Raw genomic sequence first — 26,673 nt, forward strand, 5'->3', positions numbered from 1 at the left:
AAAAGAAAAGAAAAATAATGTTTGGCGGTTAGACCCCATCTAGAATAGAATAGAATAGAATTGAATAGAATATGTCTTTATTGTCCACCAAGGTGGAAAATTGGCTAGCAATAAGCATAATAATCAATGTAGGGGGTACAGTAACATTATGAATTATGACTATCCCTGATGGAGTCTAGACCAGTGGCTTTCAAAGTGGGGGCCACCAGGAGGCACCAAGGGGGCCTCAAGAAAAGTGAAGGAAAGGGAAAAAATAGAAACTGGTGGTTTTTTTTATAACAATTTGTCATGAACATGTAACACATAATGTGCCATAACTGTCAGATTCTCAAGTTTCTGACTGTACCTAACCACACCTTGTGTGACAGCTGCAATGACATGGTAATGTCATGATCCATGTCGACCTGGTGGTTTGAGCCTGTTAATAGGCTATCTAAAGAACAAACGGAACTTTGAGGCTCTTCCCCTGTCTAACTCCTGGCTACATGTAAGGAGTATCCCACATTGGCTGACAGAGCCCTGAAATGCCAATCTCTCTTTTGCAACACAACCTACTTGTGCGAGTGTTTTTTTTGGCGTTTGTTTATAATTTCATATTCTTAAAAAATGTAATGCTTATTAAAAAGGGAATAAAAGTTAAAAAATACATTCTTAAAGGTGAGATTTCTTTTCATATTTTGAAGCATAGTCTGTTGTTTTCAATGGGGGTCCCCAGCCAGAAGCAAATGCTGTTTGGGGGGCCTTAGTATAATTACTGGCGGTAGTACGAGTCTTGAGAAGGCTAGATCTTGATAAATCAGTGAAGACTGCGGACAGCTGACAAGCAGATTTCAACTATGACAACTATATGATGATTGGCTTACCATTGAAGCTGTGACCATGTGATTGGTCAGAGAGAAAAGTCAGCTGATAGAGAGAAGTCAGAAGAATGTGAGCACACACAGAGTCTTCCTGACTGAACTTTCACCAAGCTTCATTTAGATTCAGTACCACGTCTGTAAATCTGTGACGAAAAGTGGTGCTTGACGAGAGTAGTGCTCACGAACATACTGACCAAATATGAATTTACAATAACAAAGAGACATTACATTATTTTATGAGAAAAAAAATCATAAGTATTTGAAGTTACACTTTAACCCTTTGACTCCAAAGATGTCACGTTTGACACATGAGTTTCAAAGACCACTATCTCATCAGCATAATAAATAGTTTCCTTAAAAACCTGTTAGTAATGTTCTCTACTCTCTGAAGGATTATCACACCACTACAGGCAGCTGAAGTAGTACTCTGACCCTTATCAAAATGGTTGCTCTCTTGAAATCATCCACACACGTTTTTCAAATAAAATCATTGCTTATCTTAAAGAAGTTGTGGTAATAATAAAACTTATATTATTATTATTATTATTATTATTATTATTATTTTAAGATTTACTAAAAACTTACCAAAAAAGTTGCCAAAACCAGCCAATGTGTGAAGTCTGATACAAATAATAGATCAAAAACTAAAAACTTGTTTTATGTGTGTGTTTTGTTAAAAGTTAAAGTTAATTAACACCTCAGTTCCAAAAAATGTATTTCCTGGCCTTTTTGATGGGTCAGGCTTTACAGGGTTAACATTAGTTTCACAAAATGCTGAATACTCATCTTTCTGCCCAAAAGCACCACACTGTCGTGGGTGTCAGGATTCTGAATGGATGGTGAAAAAAACTGAATCAGCTGTGAAGAAGAGCAGGTTACTAGGCAGTCTGAACACAGTTGTCCTCAGCTGTGTAGTTTACTTTTAAACAGATGCCTCACAATATGTTGTTTGCACATAGAAAAAGTTGTGATACCACTTTTCCTTCTCCCTAAATAACTCTATTTATGTAAATTACAGTTTTATTCACCAAAATTTACAACTTTAATCTCATAAATGAATGACGAGAAAATTTGTGACTTCAGTTTTACAAATTGTGAACAACTTATTTCCATCGGGACTTTATTCTCGTAATATAATTTTATGACCAGTGATTGTCAGCCTCAGCTCTTAACATCTCAAATTATTTTTACTGCCTTGATCTGGAACTAATCCTCTCAGACTCAATAACTTATTAGACACAACATGACGCACGCTGTGACACTCTGTGACATCAAAGTTCTTGGCTTATTGACGGATAGTCTCTCTGCTGCATTGATAACCTCAGTTGCCCAGTAACTTGGTACCCTACTTCTGAAACACTTTGTTCTGAAGGATCACTCTGCCTTTCTGTGGTTCATCCCTCTGGTGCTGTAGCTGTGAAGTCAAATCAAATCAAACTTCATTTATAAAGTGCTTTTCATACAAAAAGATGTGACACAAAATGCTTTGTAGTCCAATAAAAACAATCTCACATCTCCTTAAACCCACCATCAGAGGAGCCATATGCACCAGGAGAAAAGAGCAGACTGATACATAGGTGGGGGCTGTAATAGTGGAAAGACGCCTCTTCATAAATGGGTAGCATTACACACCTCTTAAGACTTAAATAAAAAATAAATATTAATAATAATAATCATTTTGAGTCAGTATGATTGACAGAACTCATCAAATATTCTCATTTATGGACTAAATATTCTAAACCTTAAAAGTGTTTCTTGGCAACTTGAGTTTCATGACCCCTCTCTTTAGTCTGTCTTTTCTAAATTCAATCATCCTACAATGTGTTTAAGTTGGGCACAGTGGATCCCCTCCATCTGTTGAACACATCAGAGACAGAAGGCCAGTGTGTGTGTGTGTGCGTGTGTATTTGTGTGTGTTGGTGTGTGTGTGTTTGGCCTTTGAAGTGGCACAGATTGCTTTAACCTCTCTTCTAAGGAGAGCAGCTGGAATAGAGAGCTCCTTTAAACAGCCGCTTCCTCCTCCGACAGTCATGAGATTATCCTCCATTGATGCACAAAGACGGAGCCTTCCTCTGCAGCCCCTCATCCCAGCCCACTGCCCCCCTTCCCCACCTCCCAGCCCTCCACAAACACTCAGCGATGACCTCTGACCCATAATGCAGAGATGTGATGCAGAGTCACTGCAGATGAGTTAAAGTGAAGACATCCTGACTGTGCTCTGCTCCTGACAGCTGTTTATATTTCTCTCCAGGCCTGTTTCCTCTCTGCCTGCCACACTGATGATCATGTTTTTAATAAGGGGCCAATTAAAGTGAGTTAACATCATTAAAGGTGGGCGGAGAGAGCATGTCTGACTCTGCTGGTTTTAGGAGTTTCTATCAGTGCAGGGACGTGGTCTCAGGCTCATCACGGGGTTCTTATTTTGCTCATGTTGCTGTTTGGTTTAGCTGATCTTATGACAGAGGAGTTCAGCAGAGAAAGGACTGTGTGTGTGTGTGTGTGTGTGTGTGTGTGTGTGTGTGTGTGTGTGTGTGTGTGTGTGTGTGTGTGTGTGTGTGTGTGTGTGTGTGTGTGTGTGTGTGTGTGTGTGTGTGTGTGTGTGTGAATGAGCTGTGATCAATCGAGTGCAATCACCCGCCTCCAACTGCTCGGACGCACTGATTGGTCGGTCATTGAACTTATAAATGGATCAATCAGGTGCATGTCACCATCCAACGCCGAGCAACAAGAACCCCCTGGTCCCATGGGAACTGGACAGGCTTCATCCTGACTACAGTTTCTACAACTGGCAGAGAATTCACAACACATGGTCACAATACATTAATGATAATCATATGATACACGTGTGGCTATGGAAAGGTTAAGAAAGAAATCCATCATGGCTTCATACCTTTATTCTTCAGTGTAGCTTATCCTGTGGCTCTTTATGCCCCTGTTAACACAGACATGGAAATATATGGGTACAAAAAAAATCTTCTTGCTTTAGATGCACTGATATGAAAATTTTGGCAGATACCAGTATCCGATATTAATAATGCCGTTATGGACGATAACCGGTATTTACTGATATCAATATTGGAAACAAAAAAAAACAATCTGAGTTTCTGTGTTCAGATAGAAAGAGTGATGCGATCGTGAGAAAATATGACCATGGAGGAGATCAAAGGATGTAGTGCCTGAGATGAATGTGATCAAAAAAAGTACATTTCGTCTGATTTTTGGATCAAAAACAGGAAGAGAGACATAAGAAAAAAGATCATTCTTCTTAGGTAGTTTTGGTGTTTACGTAGTCAGAGAAAACAATATTATTTGGGTCTTGAAAGATTGTACAAGATGCTTTGAAAATGGTTGGCAGCTAATGAGGAAACATCAACCCACTTGTACACATCAGCTGATACTAATATTGATATCGATATACCATGCATCCCTACTTCTTGCACCTGAAGCACCTGAAGCCAAATAACCTATAGCAGTTTGTCGCACAAACTAAGGTCTTCCCTTCTGTCAAAATTCTTGCCTGTGTTGTACATCGCTTTAGACGAAAGTGTCTGCTAAAAGAAACTGTAGAACTGTAGGGTACAGATAGGTAGTGAAAGCCAGGACATCACTAGAGTTAAAAGGTTAGCTCCTACACTGCCCTAACCGCTTTACCAGATCTCACCTCCCACTATACCCACTTATCTAAATAGTGATGGAATAAGAAACAACTGAGAGAAAAGTGTGTAGAGAGATGTCACAAAGAGGGATGGTGGGGTGAAGAAAGCACAAAGCTTTTTGATTCACCTCCTCTCATTCCCACAATGCAATGAGTAATTGTACTCTCCATAATTTGCTGACAGTATAAAAGTGGAGGGAGATTTGATAGAGAATTTCCACTTCAGTTTATTGAAACACAGGATTTTAAAGGTTTGAGAATTTCTATCTGCACTTTGATATCAGATGATTATGGTACCTGTTTTGATACAGCAACAACAAAAATAACAGGTAAATATCTTATTTTCAATCAACAATCTGTACCTGGTACCGGTCCTAAAAGTCTCTGAACATGAAATCAGAGGCAAAATGAGGAGGATATTATTATTTAAATTAGTGTATGATGCATTTCCAATATTCCATCTGACTATAATACACAATCCAGAAGACGAGTGTGAAGATCACCCTGACTCCACCGTCCAGATCAAACTATGCAGAATTTCTAGTTTTGAGGCATTCTCATTTCTATAAAACTCTGCCCCAAAAGATTCATCTGCATTAGAATTTGAGTGTCTACATTTGTTGAAACCAGTTATTGTTAATTTATTTTTGTAGTGTTTTCAGAGCATGTGTATTTCCAAACTTAGTAAACGTCAAGATAAAAGTTCTGAGTTATGCCATCTTTTGTTGATCCATTAAGACAGGATCATCAATCAGTTAATCAATCAATGAGACAATCGATCAATCAAGCAATAGTTTGTTATATATATAAATCCAAAAAAATAAACAACAAAAACCAAATCACAAAAAATGCTTTCTCAAGGCACATTGCAAAACCAGCAGGAATTAACTTTGTAGTTTTTTGATAAATTTAATGTTAAATCACTTTAAGTTACTCTAAACTACAATCATCTGCCATCAAATTTATTTATTATTATTTTTTGTTTAACCTGTATTTAACCAGGTTGGCCCCAGTGAAATTAAAAACCTCTTTGGGGAGACCTGGCCTAGACGGGCAGCAGCAAAAACACAAAGTTACAGACAGTAAGCACAAAAAAAGGCAAAGCACTGTCAATAAAATACAAGATATTGGATTAAAACCACGTTCTGGGAAACAACTGTTAAAATCAACTGAACTAAAACACTGGCATCCCATGTCTTTCATTTTAGACCTAAAAACATTTCAGGACACCAGCTCCTTGAGCTTCAAGTCATTCTGCAACTGGTTCAGAGCTGAGGTTGCAGAGTACCCAAAGGACTTTTTCCCAATTTTAGTCCAAAATTAGTTGCAAAATCTTGTTTTGTTTTTAATACTGTGAATCGATGAATTCCATCAAGAAGTTGCAAACACTGATCTCTTTACGCTGCCTGGTGTCAGTGCTCAAAGGGTTAAAATCATCAGGTATCTTCAGCCTTACAGAGTCTGCAGGTGGAGTCATTTCTTTCCCCGAAGCTATAAAAGTCAAATTCACCCAGATTGTAATTATTCTGGGAAAAGACATTTGTCCCACAAGAACAGGCGGCGTGAGCTAATTGTCCCTTTGTCTGTAATTGAACCTTCCCTACAGCGACGCTTTTGGCACTAAAATAAATGTTAACATGAAAAGCTGAGGTTCAATTATCTCTCTGAGAATGAAGTCATCCTGTCTTCTCCCTGCCGAATCTTCTGTCAGGTCGGCTCCACCAACATTTATGAGGATTAATTTCTGTCGGTGTGGAGCTGCCAAATGTGAAAGACATGCCAGGTTGAATACCATGGTCATTAATATTAGAAGTGTGAAAGAGAGGCTGTTTCTGACTGAGGCCTGTCGTGTCTGTGAGCAGCACAGGCCTCTGTGGGGTTTGGATTTTTGCTTAACAGACTTAAAGATTTGCAAAGATGGAGTTTCATATTTAAAAAAAAAAAAAGTTTTTCCATATTTTGAGACTTTCGTAAGTTTGAAATTCAGTTTTCAGTTTTCTCATTAACCTGTATTTTGTATAAACTGTAGTAAAAAAAAAGTTATTGCTACATTTGACGCCGCTTTTCTTAATCAGAGATTGCAAACTTCTGCTCTTTTCTTTGCCGCTTGTGGCTACAATGACTTTTTGACAGGGAAAGTATCTCTTGCCCTTCTCACTAGCTCCTTCTTTGGCCTATTCATTGCACAAAGCTGCTTAAGCGCACTTAAGCGCATTAGCATTTGGCTGCCAGGGGACCATATTGACCCTGCATTTGGAAGGCCTAAATGAGTGAAAGATGGAGCGATTTGTTAGGGCTTTAGAAAGTTGCCTCTGGAGGAGGGGAGGGGGGTGAGCATGGAGGAAAGGGGGAGAGACGGGGTGTGTGGGGGGGCTTCAGCAGAGAGTTGTTCCACTTTCTCTCAGGGCTCGGTGTTTGTTCTAATCTGCCGTGCCGTTTCTTCGGACTGATTTGTGACATTTCAGTCTAAAGGGCCTTTTTCTGCTCGCTATATTGGCTTGACCCGATTATCTAATCTGTGCTTTGAATTTCAATCAGCTCAGCCGCTCTCTGCCGTGTGGGATGGGAACCACTGGCTGAGGGATTACCTCATTCAACTGTCTTCAAACACAGATGGTCGAATGTTTAACTAATTGTTAAAAGAGTCCACAAAGGGGAATTTAACCATGCACACAGTCCATGGGGTCAGTACATAGAGGCAGATAAAGAGAGGAGACAGTGAGGTGGGACACTGCTTCAAAAATCATTCAAATGCAGCATGGTGTCGTGCATGTTGGCTACAAAAGCTGCTGTAACAGCTCAGAAACAAAGCATTCAGACGACTGTAAAAAGTGTGTGTGGGTGTGTTTAACTCTCGGTTAACGATCCCAAATATTTCTAAAGTGATCCCCATCTGTTGTCTTCTTCTTTTTCTGTGTTTGAGCATTAAATCTCTACCTTTTATGTGACCACTCATCCTCCTTTCTCTGTCTCTCCTGCAGACCCTCTGCTCCACGGCCACCATGCAGACAGTCCGAACCGCTGACACCAACGAAGTTGACAAGCTAATATTCCGTGAAAGCGACAACGACCGAAAGGTAAGCTGATGCCACCAGTCACTTCACAAACTGGATATAAATCATGTTTTTCCTCTTACTTATTGTTGAAATCATCTAAAAATGTGGTTTTTAACCCTGGGACCTTTTAAGTAGCTTACAGGCCAACTTTTACAAAGTGAAACAGACTGTCATGTCTGCAATACAACCCCTTTGAGTCAATGTATCAAAAAGAATCTTTAGAGACTTGGAAACAGCCAAACCATCGCTCTTCAAGGATCCTTGAACAAAAACATTGTTTCTACAGCATGTGTGCTGCCCAGGTAGTTTGTATCATTGTGTCATACTTATGTTCAATCAATCAGTCTTTATTTCTATTGCGCCAAATCATTACAAAACCATTATCTCAAGACACTTTATAAAAACATTCACAGGTCTAGACCCGAAAATGTTAATATAATTTTATTAGCAGAAACCCACCATCAAGACAAGATAAGGAGTCTTATCTCATCTTAATCCACCATGAGTACAGGACTTTGTAACATTTAGCAAATGTTGAATCTCTGCCAACCCTATTGAACATGTCAACACATTAACAATTTAAAGAGTAGCCTTAGATTATCTTGTGCCTTTATAGAAGGTGATATGATCACCCAAGCAATGTGATCTTTAATGCAAAGGCTTATTTCTGCAGTAATGTAAAAAAAAAAAACAATATAAAAAAAATGCAATGATTTGGCTAATTTACCTCTAAGGATAATGTTGCAACCATTGCAGCCTGTTTCTGGCAGAGGCAGTCCTCTGAAGCTCTTCTAAAAAGGGTGAAAGAGGCTTAAAAATGGTGGAACTACCCTTTAAATAGATTTGAGTGAATAGCACTGAGCTAAGGCCTGCACATATGTCAGGATACCAGAGTACCGTGGGTGGCTTTATAGCAGAGAGGAAACCTGCTTGTGCTTGTGATTCAACCTTTAGCCTTATGCTGCGTCTTTAATTAATGGGAACTTATTTTGACCTGGAAATTAAAATCTTAAACGGCTAAAATATTCCTGTTAGTCCAAGTCCATACATGTATCTGCTTTGTCCTGAAGTTTGAGTCTCATTACGTGTTAGCACAGCAGTGTGCAGAGGTGTTTGAGCTGTCTGCCTGCTGCTCTAATTAGACATGTATTTTGCGTCAATGTTGATGTTAATCAGAGCACTGTTTCTCTTCTAGGTTGTTCTTCAACTTGAAAAGAAGCTTTTTAGTTATGTCAACCAGGACGTTTTCCGGGAAAACAATGGGACCCCAGTAAGTCACCTCTCTGCTTCTTAACACACACATGTTCATCTGCTCTCTGATTTAACCACTTCAACCCATCATCAGAGCAGCTCAGTCATTAGGGAGGTTTGAATTGACTGAAAAGCAGCATAGGCTTCCATATGAAGTAGGGCTGCACGATTATCGCAATCGCAATGTCAGCACATGCAATTACGTAATCGCAAAAGAGGTTATCGCAATCACAATGTCAGCACATGCAATTACGTAATCGCAAAAGAAGTTATCGCAATCACAATGTCAGCACATGCAATTCAGATTTTTCTCAATGATAACCAAGCAAGTCTGTAGACTAATCATGACGCAACTTTTTTTATTAAATCGCAAGCACAATCGCAATCGCAATATTGTCCACCTAATCGCAAATCGCACCTTTTCCCCAAATTGTGCAGCACTAATATGAAGGTAACCAGCACCATTTGATTTACAGGCCTCAGAGCTGAAGTTGAGAAGTATTGAGTTAAAAAGCTCATACACCAACACGTCTATGGCTTTCGACAACGGCTTCTTATCCCTGCAGCCTGTTTGAGCGTCCAAATGTCTTCAGAATAACTTTTGAATGAGGCTGAGTGGAGATGATGGGAGTGTTAAGTGTCTGCAGATGAAAAACACCCGGAGCACACTTCTACTTTTATAAGGCTGTATATTACATTAAGGTGTTCAAAATTGGAGCTTGTTAAAAGTGTCATGAAGGAGTAAACACACTAACAGCCATTCATCAGCAGCAGACAGGGCTGTGAAGCAGCTTGTGTGGCCGGGCTTTTTGTAGATGTTCTTGCCATGATGTGTAATACAAAAAATCCCCAGAATAATTTAATATCATTCAACATTTTATTGTATTAAAAGTGTATCACTCAGCCTTAACGTCATCTTTAAAAAAATCCAAGTGTGGTGATTTAAGTCTTAAAGAGGCTGTGAGGAGTTTGAAAGTGATCTTGAAAAAGTCTCCCCTCTAGATATATGTCTGATTGTAATCCACACTTTAAAATCAGATTATCAGCGCTAATATTGCTGGTTACAGGTTATTTTAAATTGCTACCTCTTAGCTTCCCAATCAGGTCAATCAGTACCGGATTGATTTCAGCACGTTTAGGTCTCTATGACAACATCACGCCTGCTGATGAAGTTTAGTAGTGAGAAAACACAGAGATCTGTGTTTTTCTCTGCTGAAAAAGATTTCTGTGATTAATTTTCTAGTGATGGTGGACACAGGAGCCTAACTGCTAATTAGCTAAAGGCTAATTCGCCTTAAGCTTGGGCCATATCACTCAATTAACACAGGGGTTAATCTGTTAGTGATAATGTTCATTCCAACCCACAGTCAGCAGTTATTCTGCAGTAGACTGTTCAAACTTGAGAGTATATCAATAAAATGTAGAGTGAGGTTACGTTAGCTCTGATTGGTAGATGACTGGCAGGACATAGCTAACCAGGATTCACTAACGTTACACATTACAGACATGTCGTAGAGCACCGGACTGCCAGCTTCGCTAAATATAGACAGCTACTAAACTACTTACAAACTGACAGTGTTTACTTGTTGTCACGTTAGCCTACAGATATGTCAGAGCACTGAGCTGACTTTGTTGCTAACATTGTCAGCTCATCATACCTTTGCTTGAGGTCCCATTTTAGAACCATAGCGCTACGTAACTGTACTGATGAATACCTTACCTCGGGGCGTCACATCCAGTACAAAGTTGTCTTGAACAAAGAAACTTTGTCTTTGTTACTTTGTCTCCATTTAAGTCCAAAACAAACACACACCTAGCTAAAAGTAATTTACGACAGTGTGCGGGAGACCCCTGGCCACAAGGTGGCGAAGGAGTGCAATTAAAACAGACCCTCCTCATAGCATCTTTCATGTGAAATGAGGTGTTCTGTATCTGGTTATCATATTTCTTGGTCAAACATACATTCCTTAATGAAACAATTTAGAAGAACCCTTAAAAAAATTTTGACGCCAACTAAACAGATTTTTCTAAGATATCCTCCTTGGACAGTGTTTTTAAAAACCTCTGTCTCCAGTAACTTTGAACTGTTTATGTTAGAGTGCAAAGAAAAAAGGTCAATGAAAAAAGAAAAAATCATTGTTTTAGAAATATCCACTTTTAATCTAAAAACTTTGCTCCGGAGTGATTTTCTTCTATGATTGCATGGCAGCAACATGCAGCCAGTTTTTATTACTACAGGAAGAAACAATCCACTGAAGACACTTCACAGCTATTTGTTAGCATTAGCCATTAACATCCAAAAGTATGTATAAATAAAGGCCAAATATTTTTAAAACTGTGCAGTTTCCCTTTAATTATCAGAGTCAAAAATATTCAGATGCTTTAAGATATTTACGTCCATGTTTTACTGTTCTGCTGGAAGAATCAATGAATCCGATCAGTAGAAATGTGTAGAGGACAGTAGCTGTGGGAGGCTGATGTTCCCCCAGATTTCCTCCGCCTCCCTCCTTCTTCCCTCTCCCCTCTGCGCCTTCTCCCCTCCTCGTCACGGCGCCAGACAAGATGGATGACATAATGGGGGCATCAGAGATAATCTGATGGTCATGGTCTAGTTAAACACACCATGTTATGATCCTTTTAAAACAAACTACCTTTCCAAAAGGATAAATGTCCCTCCTCACACTCCTCCACCGGGAGAGGGGAGAGAAAAAAATCCATTGCATCCTTCATCAACTGCAAGACTTGTACCGGCTTGACAGAAATTTAATTCGAGGCAGCTCTTGAAAATAATTATTGTATTTTGAGAGGAGTAATCATTGGCCGGGACATGATTGAATGTGTCCATGCCTATTGACTTTTGCTATGATTAATAGGTTTGTTTAGTCGATATTCCCATCGAAATTGTATAATTAATTATCCCCGGTGCTGTCACGGCGGGACGATGGAGAGCCCTGATGAGTATTTGGGAAGATTAAATTTTCCGGGCACTCGTGGCGTCAAGGGGCACCGCGGGGCCTTGCTCTGGAGGAGAGATGGGAGGAGTAAGGTGTGTGTGTGTGTGTGTGGGGTTGTGCGCCTGACGTGTATGTTTGTGCTGCACGTCTATAGATGAGCACACACCCGCGGGGCCAGCCCCCTCCTTCGTCCACATTGATTTTGTTTCAGTATCTCTTTATTGTAACTTTATCAGTGTGGTGTCGGCAGATGGGGGAGCGGGAGGAGAGGTGTGTTTGTGTACTCGCTGTAGTCAGTGATGAACCTTCCTGTCTGGTCCGCCTCTGCTTGTGATGCCAGCTGCGTCGCCCTCGGCATTACTCAGAGGCACCGAGACGTTTTAAACATGAGCGGACGTAAAAGAATAAAGAAGAAATGCTGCTCCAGCCTCAAGTTTCTTCATATTTTACCTGTCAAGGCTTTAAGAGGCTACACAGATGAAATACTGAATGAAACCTGACCTTTATACAAACTGATGCAGTATTGAGTCTCTGCTGTCTCTTTGTTTAGCTCGCCTCTGTTTTGAATTGTTCAGGAGAGCACTGACTGCTTACAGAAGTGATAGCATACACATACAGAAGGCTTTACTCACTGTTATGTGAACATACTCCGAAGTGTTGAGTGAGCAAATAAATCCAAAAATATCAGAGTTTGATGACCTTCTTCTGAAGTAGTTTGGCTTTTTGATTCCTGTATGTATTATCAAGCCTTTATCATTTTCAACATGTCCAAAACAGAAGCTTGGCCCGTGACTTCAAAATATGATCCTGTAGTTGCACCATTTTGAACTGTAAACCCCAAAGTTCAAATTACTTAATTGGATTAAGCTATAAAAACTTGAAATTTGTTAGTAAGTTCAATTTACTTAAATGTCTGAGTTTTCAGGGTTGAAACTGATGATTTCTGAGTAGATTTAACTTTTGTTACTGTTTAAGTAAGCACAACTTAAAATCATTGGTTTCTGTGATTTTGTTTTGTAACGTGAGTGAGGAGGGGACGCAGTCCATATGAGACCCTGCTGTACTTCTAGATGTGCAGCAGTGGTACAGGTTGGCTGTGCTCCACATGACACAGACTGATTGTCTGTGAGTTACAGCATGGACCAGCTGTCTGTGCTCTACATGGTGTGGACTGGCTGTCTGTGTCAGAAATGAATAGATATGTTTTTATTTTTTCAAAATTGGCATACACACCATGATAGTCCAGTCAAAAATTTAATTTATAAATATATTAGCCACATACTGCAAAATAATAGGGGCAGGACCCCGTGCCATGGAGCACAGACCACCAGTCAGTGCCGTGGGGCTCAGACAACCTGTGCCCTCTGAAGAACAATATTTCAATGAACAGCAGGGTCTCATATCTACTGCCTTCCCTCCTCACTCACTGTTACTGAAGTTATGAAATTAGAGCTGATTTTTGTTGTGACGGTGTTTGTAACCATGAGTGAGGAGGAAACACTGTTGATATGAGACCCAGCTGTTCTTTAAAATGTTACTTAATTTAGTTGCTCTGATCTGCTTCAAATTTTATTTTTACATTTACTTTATTCATAAAGCAAATTTATTGATATCACATCTTTCAGTTTTGAGTAAGGTCAACTTATTTTATTTTGCAGTGATATGCAACATTTTTTAACATTACTTAATAAATTTAATCTGTAACAAAAAGCATTAGGTTTATTGTATTAAAGACATTCAGTAGAATGATTTCCCATAATAACCGTAACTACTTAAGATGTTGAGTTGAATTAACTTATTTCATTTCTTAGTTTTTTAAGGTAACCAGTTTGCATACATTTTTCAAGTAAACTCAACTTACCTGGGTTTACAGTGGGGGCTGCAGAAGTCAAGTGACACCATGGTCTATCTTTTCACCTCACACCTGTGTAGAGTTTAGGATGAACAATCAAAGCGCATGTTTCAAGAATGTTGGTGGAAGCCAAACCTTCACTTTTTAGTGTTTGCAGAAAAATGGCGCCATGTTTTGGGAGTCAGTCTTTCATTTTCAGTATTTTTCCATCCTCTTTCTTTCATCACAATACAATCAACAAAAACACATAAGCATACAATGCTCCAGTGTTCCCAGTGATCCCAGTGCTGTTTTGTTTGTTGCTTGCCTCCCTCTACACCCCTCAACACCCCCGTCAGTGACAGTTTATAGCTTTTCCACACAAAATAATGAAGATCTCATAAAAAGCAGGAAAAATATAGCTTCTGCAATGAAAGCCAAGTGTGAGGTGTAAAAATCAAATTAAATGACCTTTCACCCCAACATTTATTGATGGCTTTTAATGGCAGCAGGTGTTGTCACAGGGGATATTTGACAACACGTAAATCAAAGCACAATTACAGGTGGTGGACACGCAGCCAGCACAGTGAGGGGGACAGTCAAGGGAGCAAAAGACCTCTTATTCCCCCCTTTTTTTTCTTGAGCCCCCTCAACTTAACCATCTTAACCATCACCCCTCTCTGATTTAAGAGAGCGCTGATCATCCGGGCAAAGTCCAAAATGTGAGCTCATGACAGGGTAGTTTTTATCCACACACTTCTTCATGTTTACCCCTCCATGAAGCTGCATCACCACCACCACCTCCTCCTCCTCCTCCTCCTCTTCAACTCCCAAGGTCACTCCTGGCTGACAAACGTCTCCTGGCATCGTAATGTCATGAGGCCTTGAACCAATAGAAGCTGTTTTTTAAAAGCGCTGGCCCCACACAGCAGCACAGCATTATGCGTAATTGACCTGAGATGAAATGTGGTGTGAAATTTGTAGCTGTTGGGTTTTTCGCTCACCTGAATGAATTACTCAACACTCACTTAACACACAGTGGTTAGAAACACAGTGCCATATGTCGCTTATTGGTGCTGCTTCAACTGTTAAACACTTCTACCTTAACCAAACAGGCTGACACCTGTAAATAGCATCTGAATGACTTGTGGGAACTGGTGCATCACTGATCTGAGAACTCAAGATCTGCGGGGCTAAAAATAATCTGAAGACTACTTTTCATCATTTTTTTGTAAAACTTATTTTGCGTTCATTTAAGCGAGGAGGCAGATGAATCAGTCTGACCAGTAGATCAACTGAAACAAGAAGGTATCTGTGTATGTGACAGATAGTAAAATGTGGATGTAATTGTCTTCCTACAGCATGGAACACTGAAGCACTGTATGCGTATGTGTTTTTTTTTAATTGTATTGTGATGAAAGAAAGAGGATGGAAAAATACTGAAAATGAAAGACACTGACTGTGTGTTTGCAGAAAATAAAATATTATTGTTGTTCCAAAACTCACTATCAAACCTTAAAAATGGGAGCAAGAGGAGAAGGAAGGAGAGAAGGAGGGAGGGAGCAAGAAGTAAAGGAGGGATAGAGGGAGGGGGCAGAAGGTGAAGGGAGTTGAGGTAGGGAGATTACTCTAAGCAGCTCATGAGAGAAACAATAGCTGTTTTGTTTCTTTGTACTTTCACTTTTGATACTTAAATACGTTTAATTTATGCTACTTTAAGACTTTTACTCGAGGGATTTTTTAGTAGGTGACTTTCACTTTTACGGGAGTAGATTTCAAGTGAAATATGGTTACTTTAACTCAAGTATGGCAGTCAAGTACTTTATACACCAATAGTGACAGGCAAAAAAGTCATGGGCAGAAGGTTTGTACCTCACAACACTCTCAAGTTTCCCAAGGCTGAGCTCAAAACCATGCTAGAAAGTTGTAGCATCACAAACTCTGAAAACAAACAACAGCAGATCTGTTTCAGTCCAAAGCCTAAGAAAGGCTTTTGGCTAAAATGCGTTAGAGTGCTCTGACTTTTTACCTCTTAAATAGCTGCCATGTTGTAGTGAACCTTAAGAAGTTTTAAAAGTAAATGTGTGCCTTTTTGAGGTTAATTTTTGGGATTACCAACCCTGTGTGGTAAGAACATATGGTGTCAGACGGCGCTTCACAGCATCACAGAAATTACATGATGTAGACTTTGCTTGTTCCACCAGAAATCATAAGACAAGAAGAAAGTTTAGACCATTTTCATCTTAAAGACACCCCAAAATAATTTATTCTTCCATACTGGTGTAATTTATGTTCTAGATTTTACAGTATTTAAAAAAAGAACTTTCAAAACAGAAAGGATTAGGAACATTTTTAATATTTGTCTGCAGCAATGCTACCATCACAAAGTCAGACAGATGGGTGCACTTTTCAATGTCAAAATGTCACAATACTATGTAATATAACAATTCTTCACAATGAATTTAAATCATTATAAAAATCTTCTGTTAATTATGGATTTTTGTGTTACTGAGCAGTGTTGTAAAAATGACCACTTGCTAAAACTCTTCCACATGAGGCATCTCATTCTGTTGTATTCTCTATGAGTTCATGTATAGTTTCTTTGTGCAGTAGTTTGAGTTAAAAGATATGTTGTTACATTTTCAGCCTTCTCTAAGACTAGAAACACAAAAGAGTTTGAGAACGTTAGCATGCAAAGCTAACTAGCTGACTGCCATCAATAGTAACAGGAAGTATTTAAAAGCCTTGTTTAACAGCTAGCTTGGCCTCAAGCCTCGAGTGTTGTGAACTCATCATATTTCCTTACAGTTGGCACATTAATTAATCCCTAAAGATTTTTCTCCTGTTAAAGAGATAATAAACCTTGATATGGATGTATTTAATTTTGGAACATTAAATTGATAGTTGTGTGTTTTTCTACTTCTAAAACTTCCATCCCTCCTAAATGATGGACTTAGTGCCCTTTTAGGAATACTTTTCTCTGGGTATAGGTTGGATTAAGGATTTAATTTGAAGTAAGAAATCTAAAGATATGATTTTGTGTGGTCAATTGGTCCAAAAGACAAAGCAGCAGCAACCAGGAATTCTAAGATGGAAATCATTTATCTTTATTTATTTTCATTTTTGTGCTCTAAATTTATTAATAGGTTGTGCTAAATTGGTTAACTCCATCTGGTCAGTGTTTCTGTTGCACTCTGAGATCCAACATAAGTCAGGCCAACACACACATAGACACACACTGGAGGAGGGTATGAGTGTGTGGACTGTGGAACGGGGTGTACAGTGGAGCGTGGGGTTGCATCCCCTGCTCAGCCATCCCTCATCCACAGTGTGTGAGTCTCTCCTGTGACCCCGGCTCTGATAGCTTGATGAATGCAGCACATCTGCCCTCCTGAACCTCTGAGACTCTGTCTGTGTGCCCCCCTCCCCAAACACACACACTCACACTAACACACACACACACACACACACTCTGCCTGCAAATAATGACCACTGTTCTACATCACTGACACATAATCACACTCACACACACACTCAGACTGTGTACATGTGTACTGAGCAGGGCTGTGGAGACAAACAGGCAGACACGGACAACATGAACATGTCAGCGCAGATGGATAGTTACTGATTTAATAATATTCATAAGATGTCCACTTCCCTCCTTACAAATATATTCACGCAGTAGACTCAGCTGATATTCATCATGTTTCCATCAACATTTCTTGCATGTATTACACCAATCTAATGTCATTAAGCTGCGATACAACCACTGTCAGACTGGTAACGTCTTCATCAGGCCATAATGGTTTGAAACATGTACAATAGCCCAATTTACCACCAAACAAACATGTCTTCCCTTCATCTCCACGTCTTCCTGTCTGAAATAAAAGGGGCGGGGCTACTGCAGGGTCCTCTGGGGTTGCCGGGGAACGTCGCTGTCAGTCTCTCAGGGAGGCAGTGATGCAGGTGCCCAAGCTACCTGTTCATCTCAGAGATAATTAATGTGTACAAGGAGCCGCTAATTGCACTTCTCACTAATGATTTATGGGTTTTGTGAAAGGGGGGAAATTGGGGGACGTGTGTGTGTACACTCTAGTGAGTGAGTACAGCTGGGTGAGGAGACATGATTGATGAAGAGTGTGTGGATGCACTGTCACTGTGGGGAGAGAGACCCCTGGTAGGACAGAGAAAGTAATGGACGCACAATAGTGCGTGCACACATGCACAAACACACAATCAGTGACTGCTAGGAAACACGGAAATACACCCGGGATGGCTTGGCTCTTTCTGCTCTTCTCCCTCAATGGCCTTACTCCAAACCGCCCCCTTTTCAGACTAAGGCCTGATTAAAGACATCCATCAGATTCAGGTTCATGTAAAAAAAAATCATGTGCTTGTCACTTTAGGCCTTAAATACAAGATATGAAAAAATGTTGCCCCAGAAGATTGCTTCATTTATTTTGTTTTTAAAAGGGCAGTGTACAGTTTGAACCAAATGTCAATCAGAACATCTCATTGGCCTTTCAGAGGCCTATATAAGCCTGATGTGTTAATACACTCCATCTTGACTTAAGAGGTTATTATTTGTATGTATTTCATAAATAATACCTGAAGCAGAGGGGAAAAAGAGCGTTCGGGTTCAATTTTAAACAGTCAAAATAATTATTCTCTGTAGCACAATGGCATAACTTGATTTTTTCTGCCTCCCTCTAATTGTGTTTTATTTTTTCTGTCTGCAGCTATTAGAGTACGACAGAGAGCTGTCAGTGTTCAAGGATCGGCTGCATGAACTGGAGATCTCTTTCCCTCCCAGGTATGGAGCCATTTTTACATCTCACACTGTTTTTTTTGTTTGTTATTTGTGTATGTGACTGCAGTACAGCAGCAACTTGTGATTTGCTTTCAGTTTCAACAATAATCTCAAACACACTCCACCAGCAGAGATGAATATTACTGAGTAAAGACTCTTGCTGCCTAATGTTTAATCTGAACTACTTTTCTCCGTCTAACTGTATTTATTTCGTCTGATGAGTTTATGGACTTATTCTGTGGTTACGAGTCTTTTTCAATACAACTTAACTGAATCCCCGTTGAGAATGTTACAGCAGGAGGGTTGGCTTAAAGACCTGCTTTTTCTAGTACCTGCTACTTTGTATCTAGCTCCAACTGATGGTTCACTCCATTTGTACTCAGAAGTAGGAATTTCCAAGTTCCAAGTGGGGATGCCCAACTACAAGGCCCGCCTAAGGTCGGAATTTCCAAGTGGGAAGTTGGAGCATCCACACCACCCCCAAGTTCACGTTCAAAGATGGATGCCCTAGGTGTAAACAGTAAATAAGCTCCTGTTATTACCTCCGCCAAGGAGGTTATGTTTTTGGGAGAGTTTGTCTGTTTGTCTGTGAACAACATAATTCAAAAAGTAACGAATAGAGCTTGATGAAATTCTCAGGAAATCTTCAAAATGGGATAAGAAAAAACTGATTACATTTTGGAGGTGATCCAGATCACCGTCTGGATCCAGGATTTTTTAAAGGATCCTTTATTATTGTGAGATAGGGCTGTTTTCACCATATGTGTATATAACTCCACCATAAATGGTTGGATTGCTTTGCAAAACAGTACAAGACAAGGTCACAATAATTTCTGACACATGTAAAAGTACAATCCAGATCCTGACATTATTCTGGATACTAAGATCCAGAATATGAAATATGTCCTGGGTCATCATAATTTTCAACACTGTCAGGTAACAAATTATCTTACAAACCTGCATCTAACAACAAATTGTAGCAGACAGTCTGCTGAAAGGGAGTATAACATTAAAGTAGGACTAAAGTGTTGCGTAACAACCACAATATGCTTGGTGGAGGTCTGCGCTCTCTGAGTGCGTTTCTAGTATATTGTCTAGTTTAGAATTTCTGACCAGTGTTTGTTGCAATAAATCAGCCATATACATAGTATTATTTGATGGTTATACACGGAAATATTGCTGTTATGGCAAGTTTTTCTGACTTGGCAACTGGAACACTTTAACTGAAATGACGTCATTCTCACTCCAACTTCTCAGTTCCGAGTACAAATGAAACACACCATGAGTATCCAAATATAGACACTTTGACGCCAAAAGACCAGGCAGTGACTGCCAAAATCCTAAAGTTGGAGCTATAAAACTGTGGTCTACTCAGAAATTAGTCTTTCTGTGGCTTCATGTCTTCCATAAAGTCTATGTACACAAGACTCCAACATCAGGGCACTACTCGCGTCAGTGACTGGACTCATTATTAATATGTTAAACCCCAGGAATGAATCAGCCCTTATTGTGCAGAATGGTTTAATAAAAGCTGCTAGATGTGTGTTTGATGGCTATCAGTTGTTAAGTATGCTTGGATATAATCCCAAACTGCTCCCATGTGTGTGTTTCTTCATGATTGGTGTGTGTGTGTGCGTGTGTGTGTCGCTGTATGAATGCTTGGGGCTGCATTGATATTCTGTCTCAGTGGGACTTGTGGGAGACCAGAGCGGGTGGTCTCCTCTCCTCTCCTCTTCCTCAAACAAATGCATTTGCAATTAGCCCTTTCAGAGGAGAGGGAGGGCAAACACGCAGGCCGGCGTGGAAATATGTTTCGGGAGCGGCGCGTTAATGGCGCTTGACCTTTGCCGTCGGTTGTGACTCAATCAGTGCAGATAATGAAACGCTGTAATCAAACAATAATTACTTGATAAACTGCTCTGGTGGCAGGCGCAGGGCGGCCGGGGATTTTAGTGTGTGTGTGTGTGTGTGTGAGAGAGAAAGAGAGAAGGCTGGAGATACATAGAGCTATCAAAGCGTGTGAGTTTGAGGCTGTGTGTGTGAGTGTGTGTGTCAAGGTTCTAGCAGTCCCTGTTTTTTAAATGACTCTGTGTCTTAATCAGGGACCCCATTTACATCACTTTGCATAAGTGACAGGTGGATTTATTGTCCTTTTACACTGGCTGACTTTTGCACCTATCCATATAACACTGAATCATCTCCCCGCAGGGAGGCATGAACGAGCTGCTGTGCGCGAATACAAATGATTCTCACATACTTGAGGTGATGATGAATCAAATAGATGAAACCCGGGAGCAGCATATGAAATTTGATTTGATCTACTCAGTGCGCGCGACAAACCACATCATTGTCAGCCTTGTAATGGGTAGCAGTGGCCTAGTTAAACTTAAACAACCCCCTCCTCCCACTTCACACACACACATATACGCACAGGTCCCCCCTCCCCCTGTCAGGTCTGCCTTGTGCTCCTTGAGCAATCAAGCCTCAACGATTGTTCTCCATCACATAGCCTGCTCCGGACCAGCCCCTCGCCATCTGTGAGGTTATTACTCTTTTTAATGCAGGCCATCAGAACACACCCTCTCTGACACACATGCACGCACACGGCTCACTTTAGTTCAAATCCATAAATCAATACAAGTCACAAACATTTAATCTGCAAGTTAATTCTGCCTCTTGTCTGCTGGTGGATAAGAAGTTGTCACAAAATGAGACAAGCTGTCAAAGATGGTTGGGTTTATTTTTTTAGGAAGTCTGAATCCTCCTCCCTGCATGCTGCTGAGGCTTCACGTTTTAAAATGCATATCTCTTTACTTTCAAAAAGCTTTCCGTCAAAGTTGGCTGTGACAAGTCTAAGTGCTCGGGCACTGAGGTGAGGAATTTGTCCGGGCCCCGTCACAGTTGGACCTGGAGCCAGTCGGCTGCTGCTGGACGAGTCGTACACATTCAGACCCAGGAGACAGCGTAGGGTTACCAGTTTATTCAGTGTACCAGGACAGAGTGGAGGGGTCGAGTTTTTGTGAACTAGTCATTTACGTTACAAGTGAAAAAAAAAGTGATTCCTGAGCTCATCTGTGAGAAATTTGAAAAGTTTTTTAGGATTTGTTGTGATCAGGCTGAGGTTTTTTTTTTTTGTTTGTTTTTTTTTTGCAGGCTCCAAAGTTCTCTGTGCAGCCGCTGATAGAAGCAATCTACTGGAGCGCTTCTGAAACTTTCTGTACCTATCTGTCATTTAGAGCCCAAAATAACAAGAATTAAAGACCAGACAAATAATCCCCTGTATTGTATGAGACTGCAACAAGCCATCTTATCATTATCTGAGCTTTGGCTGCAGAACGACCACATGACTGAAAATAATGGTAGGTTTTACTCTACATTATGGTTCTTTTGATTTTATATTAGAAATGGCATAACTAAGGTAATATTCCCTAAAACATACAAAATGACTGGTAACTTATTCATATATTTTGATTGATTTGGGGGAAAGCTTTTAGTACTCCTCTGATCTGATTTCTCTGCCCTTTTTTTTTTTGCACGAGATCGATGCAAAAATTGAATCGGGACCCCCAGCTTCAGGAGGAAATTCAGTGGACAATGAGGGAGCAGTGGAAGAATGGATTCGGCTGTAACGTGGTTACTGGGAATGGGCTTTGAGGGAGATTTTGAGTGACATCAGAGCTGTGGTACAACTCTATCAATGGACAAATCATGAGCGATCTCAAAGCAGGGAGATGGTGAGCAAGCTGGGCAAGCATGGAAAAGTCAGGAGTCAAGAAGACTGTAGCTTTTCTGATCAATCTTATAGATAAGATAAGATAGCTTTATTAATCCTTGATGGGGAAACTCGTATGCCACCATTCGCACAGTCCACTCATGCACACAATACACATCATGACATCTATCATTAATAAATACAAAAAACAAATACCAAATACCATGCTTATGAAGGACAAATACAAAGTCAGTGGTTCACTAACTGCTCTCAACACCTACACATGGAAAAGACAAGATGAGCAGCACAAAAGCACCAGGAGAGCAGACAGGGGCGCCAAGTCATAAATGTTCATTAAAATAACAAACTGCTGCCAGAATAAAAAACTTTCTGAGTCATTCAGTGGAGCACTTAGGCATCACCAGACAATCACTAAAAGAACTTCTCAGCCTGTTAAAAATACTATGAAGAGGATGGTCTTTAAAGAACAGCACATTTTTCTGTTTAGCCCCAATCCTCTTGTCATATTTGACCTCAATTGAGTCTTGAGGTTCGGTTCGTCTTGGTACGGTGCGCATTTTACGGCGTTTCCACTCACTTATCCTGGGACAGATCCCCAAATAACCGAGACGAGCCGTCCCACTTTTTGGGAGCCTTTCGTATGGGTGCCAGACTGAACCGATCCACTCTCGGAAGGTGGAGCTACAACACTGCAAACCGTTGATTGGTCAAAGAATCGTCACTTACCCTGCGACAGCAGCTGCAATTTTCCTGGCAGCACACAGACTTCTCTGAAACAAAGCTTGATCACACTTTGTATCAAAGAGCTACATGCCAATCACAGAGAGGATGAAATGCTGCATGTCTTCCATCTATGCTCTTTGTTTACCGTGTCGCGTTAGTCTTCTTCGTCTGATTTATTAGTGGGGTAAACTGTGTCCTGCTGCTACGGCGTCACAATGTTGTTTAACAGCAGGGGCTTTCAGCATCTGGCTTACATGCTGCCTACCACGAGAGGGCAGAGTTTGCAGTGGAAACGCAAACCGAATCTGGCTCAGCTGTACCAAACGGTACTGAACCTAACCGGACCTAACCGGACCTAACCGGCTTAGGGTACATCCGACCACTGACCCAGCCTTTTTTATCAAGCAAAGAACAGCATAAAACAGGAGGTTGGCTAATATACCCTGATGGAAGACATTGAGGAGTCTCCTGTTAATATTGAAGGATCTCAGTTTTCTTAAAAAAACAGTCTAGATAGAGCCTCCTTCAAAACAGCCTGTTCCTTTTCCAATTAAGTTTGTGGTCAATGTGAACACCAAGATTTTTATATGACTGAACTATTTCAATGTGTAGATACATAGAGGGCAAAGCATGTAGGTCCTGTGGGGTAAGTCACGACTATGATGAGTATTTCAAGTTGTGGAAGAGTTTCTGACAGAGAGGTGCATGTGTTTGCAACTTCCTGATAAACCAGTCTCCTCACTGAACTGAAGTTATCTTGAAAACGTCGAGCACTTCACTGCTACCATTAGTGCCATTGTGGATCAAAAATATTGCTATTACCCTTTAAGCACACAGACAAACGATGGAAAGGTACCAGAGGGAACAACCTGGCTCCACTCCCATGAGTCTGTGTTTGTGGAGTCTCACCCAGGGGTCAGGAGGTGAGGACAGTCAGGAGGCAGACACTGATAAACAGTTGTGTCCTCACTGTTTGGGTCGAGGAGCATGTTGGCATGTTGGCGTTCATTTTCCAACGCTGCAGGTCTGCTCGCCAAAACGTGACGCATCAGCCGGTGAGAGCAGCAACATTCACAGGTTTATGGGAGAGGAAGGAGGGAGGTGAAGGCTGATGCCAGGCTGAGTGAGTTCGTCCTTCAGCTGAGGGGAAATTTTGGTCTCCCATGGCTCCATGCCAGTTCCTCAATCACTGTTAATAAGCTGGTATGAGAGGATTGTCGGGGAGGTGGAGAATTCCTGGTTTGAGCTCATAGGAAGTGCTGCCACAGATGGCTCTCCTGTCTACAATGAGTGTCTTTGTTCTGTGAACAACTCTTCACACAACACCACTGCAGCCTCTGAAGGCCTGAGCGGGTGATGTCAGCCTGTGTGTGTGTGTGTGTTTATCTCCCTCTGCATACATTAGTCCTATAGCTCTGCCGTTTGCATCCTGCTCCAATGAGGCCTGTTGTTTTCAGACGTGCCATCCTGCAGAGGAGGCGCGTGACTCCATTTAAGAGCAGGACAGATGTACTCGAGCGCTGATGTTTGGTTAAAGCACCCGGTCTGAGTGACTGTAAGCGTGCGCCATGTAACAGGCTGATCTAGTGAACAGGAACATTGTTGTACAATCAGCAGTGCATCTATCATTCTAACTAGCAGAGGGCTGTGAAAATGATGAGGGGCCATTGTGGCGATAATGGCTGCAGATTGTCCTCTGCCGTGTCTGAGATGATGCCACTGAGAGCCAGCCTTTGTCAAAAACAATCTTACACACAGAGGATGAAATGGAAGCCATCTGTGTCTCCTTGTCTTCATTTAGAGCAGCTAAAGACAGAAACATGTCATAGCTGAAGCGCTGCAGGCAGAGAGAGCTGCTGATGGCATTTCGCTCTGTTTGGACTGTGCTCTGCCAATGTTGTGCCTGTGAGCCTCCCAGCTCTGCAAACTGAAGCAAACATTCAGCTTTATTGATAGCGTTTGGCTGGTCTTTCTGGATCTGTGCATGTGTGTGTGGTGTGTGTTGTGTTTTGCCAAGCCTCCCCTGACAACGGCAAACAAACATATCTGCAGAGTCTTTTCAAACCCACACTTTCTGATTTTTTTAGCTGATCCCAGCTCTGAAATGGTGTCTGATTCTTTGACCGTTATCTCTGGCTTCCTGCCCTGCCTCTGTTCCCAAGTTTATATTGCCCTCATTAAATAGTGAGCACCCAAACAGCTCACTGTTTAACCTGTCACTTATTCATCACTGTGTTGAACAAAGTCATAGACTATGACTGAAAGATAAGAGAGCGTGGGATGAGGAAGTCTGGACAGGAGCGGTCCATTCCAGGAATAGGGAAGCTGGTTTGCCAGTGAAAAAGTAGAATCCAAATTAAAACACAGTGACTCCTTTGAAGCCATTCTTCAATTTTATGCAAAAAGTTGATTCAAGTTGTATACAATTCATTCAAACCTGTGTGTGAAGGTGGAGGAACTAAAAGAACTCAGGTTCAGGAAAGTGACTGAACTTCACTGGTGGATTATTACATTTTATCTACATCATTCAACATTGAGAGCTGTTGCTCATTTGTTGCAGAATTCTTTGTAAAGCCTGTCATTCTTGCTCTCCAGCATGTATTTGCATGCTGTGTTAGATAAAATGAACACTGATGTATAGGGATGGGTACCAGATTAGTTACTTTTATAGGTACCAACCAAATTCTGTCAGTGGTACTGATAGTATCAATTCACTTAAAATCAAATAGTACCATGTTTTGTTACCTATACCAGTCCCTCCAGGGTATTGCAGACTTCTTGGGAGATTGTTAGGGACTAATATTGCTGATTTCACATCAGCTTTTTGAGAAGAATTGCAATGCACGTTGCAGTGTTTTTAGACGCTTTTTTGCAATGAAATTGCAGCAGTGAGCAAAAATTGCAAAGGTAGTTGCAATTTTTTATATATAAATATGCAATTTATTTTTAAAAAAAAAACAGCACCATAATCCAGTGAGAATTAAGCAGCATTGAATGTTTTAAGTTAATTGTCATGCAGTCCATGTAACTGTGATCTGTCTCCTGTGCTGTCTGGACCCTTCATTCAATCTTCTCTTGTGTTTTGTTTTGTTTTGACATCCCTGCAATAGATCATCTTTGTTAGTGTTCCATCACGGAGTTGTATGGGGTGCAAAACCATTTTATCTAGAACATTGGGAAATTTGCACAGTCCTCAGCTGCAATATTTGTTGGTAAATGTGAGCTGTTTTTGTCTGATATGTCTGCAACTTCATAGGAAGTGAGTTTTGTGGGGGACTGACTGTTACAATTGGTGAAACTCCAGGGAGCAGGTAAAACGACTATGATTGGTCAAAATTGCGAATAGGTTGCAGTGATTGGACACAATGCAAGGTCTTCCTGAAGTCACAGGGATTTGTTGAGTTTGAGTTAAAAAAATATATTAAAAAATGAATATAAAAAAAATATTTATAACTACATAAACACACAAAAGTACCAAAAATTGGTACCATTGAGTACCAATAGTGGTTGCCAGGTACTTGGGATTGGTAACATATTGTTACATTTTGATAAGTACCTGTCCTGATGTAGGACTATTCGTGCAGACTTGTAAAGGTCAGATGGACCTATTCTAGATAGTAAAACAGGGAAGATAAAGCTTTCTCTTCTTTTATAACACCAGAATAGTTACGATGACTCACTGTGATAACTCAGGTGATATCTGGTGTAAAACAGCCCATTATTTCATCATCAGGTACTTTATGTCACATCCATGTTGCAATGAGTTCTGGGTCAATAAATCCATCTCCCGTAGGTCTGTC

General features: G+C 40.6%; 1 protein-coding gene across 2 annotated transcripts in view; it reads left to right on the forward strand.

Moving 5' to 3' along the window:
* Positions 1-26,673, forward strand: part of inpp5a (inositol polyphosphate-5-phosphatase A) — a 233,466-nt gene that overhangs the window by 189,914 nt on the left and 16,879 nt on the right. For both annotated transcript variants that reach the window (XM_074675858.1, XM_074675857.1), the window contains exons 10-12: positions 7,497-7,592; positions 8,767-8,841; positions 18,347-18,420. In XM_074675858.1, coding sequence (XP_074531959.1) covers positions 7,497-7,592; positions 8,767-8,841; positions 18,347-18,420 — 245 coding nt within the window. The remainder of the gene's footprint in view (positions 1-7,496; positions 7,593-8,766; positions 8,842-18,346; positions 18,421-26,673) is intronic.

The sequence above is a fragment of the Halichoeres trimaculatus genome, unplaced genomic scaffold (assembly GCF_033239565.1).
Source record: "Halichoeres trimaculatus isolate MK-OKI-2021-1 unplaced genomic scaffold, fHalTri1.1 fHalTri1_scaffold_8, whole genome shotgun sequence".
In the NCBI taxonomy this organism is placed as follows: domain Eukaryota; kingdom Metazoa; phylum Chordata; class Actinopteri; order Labriformes; family Labridae; genus Halichoeres; species Halichoeres trimaculatus.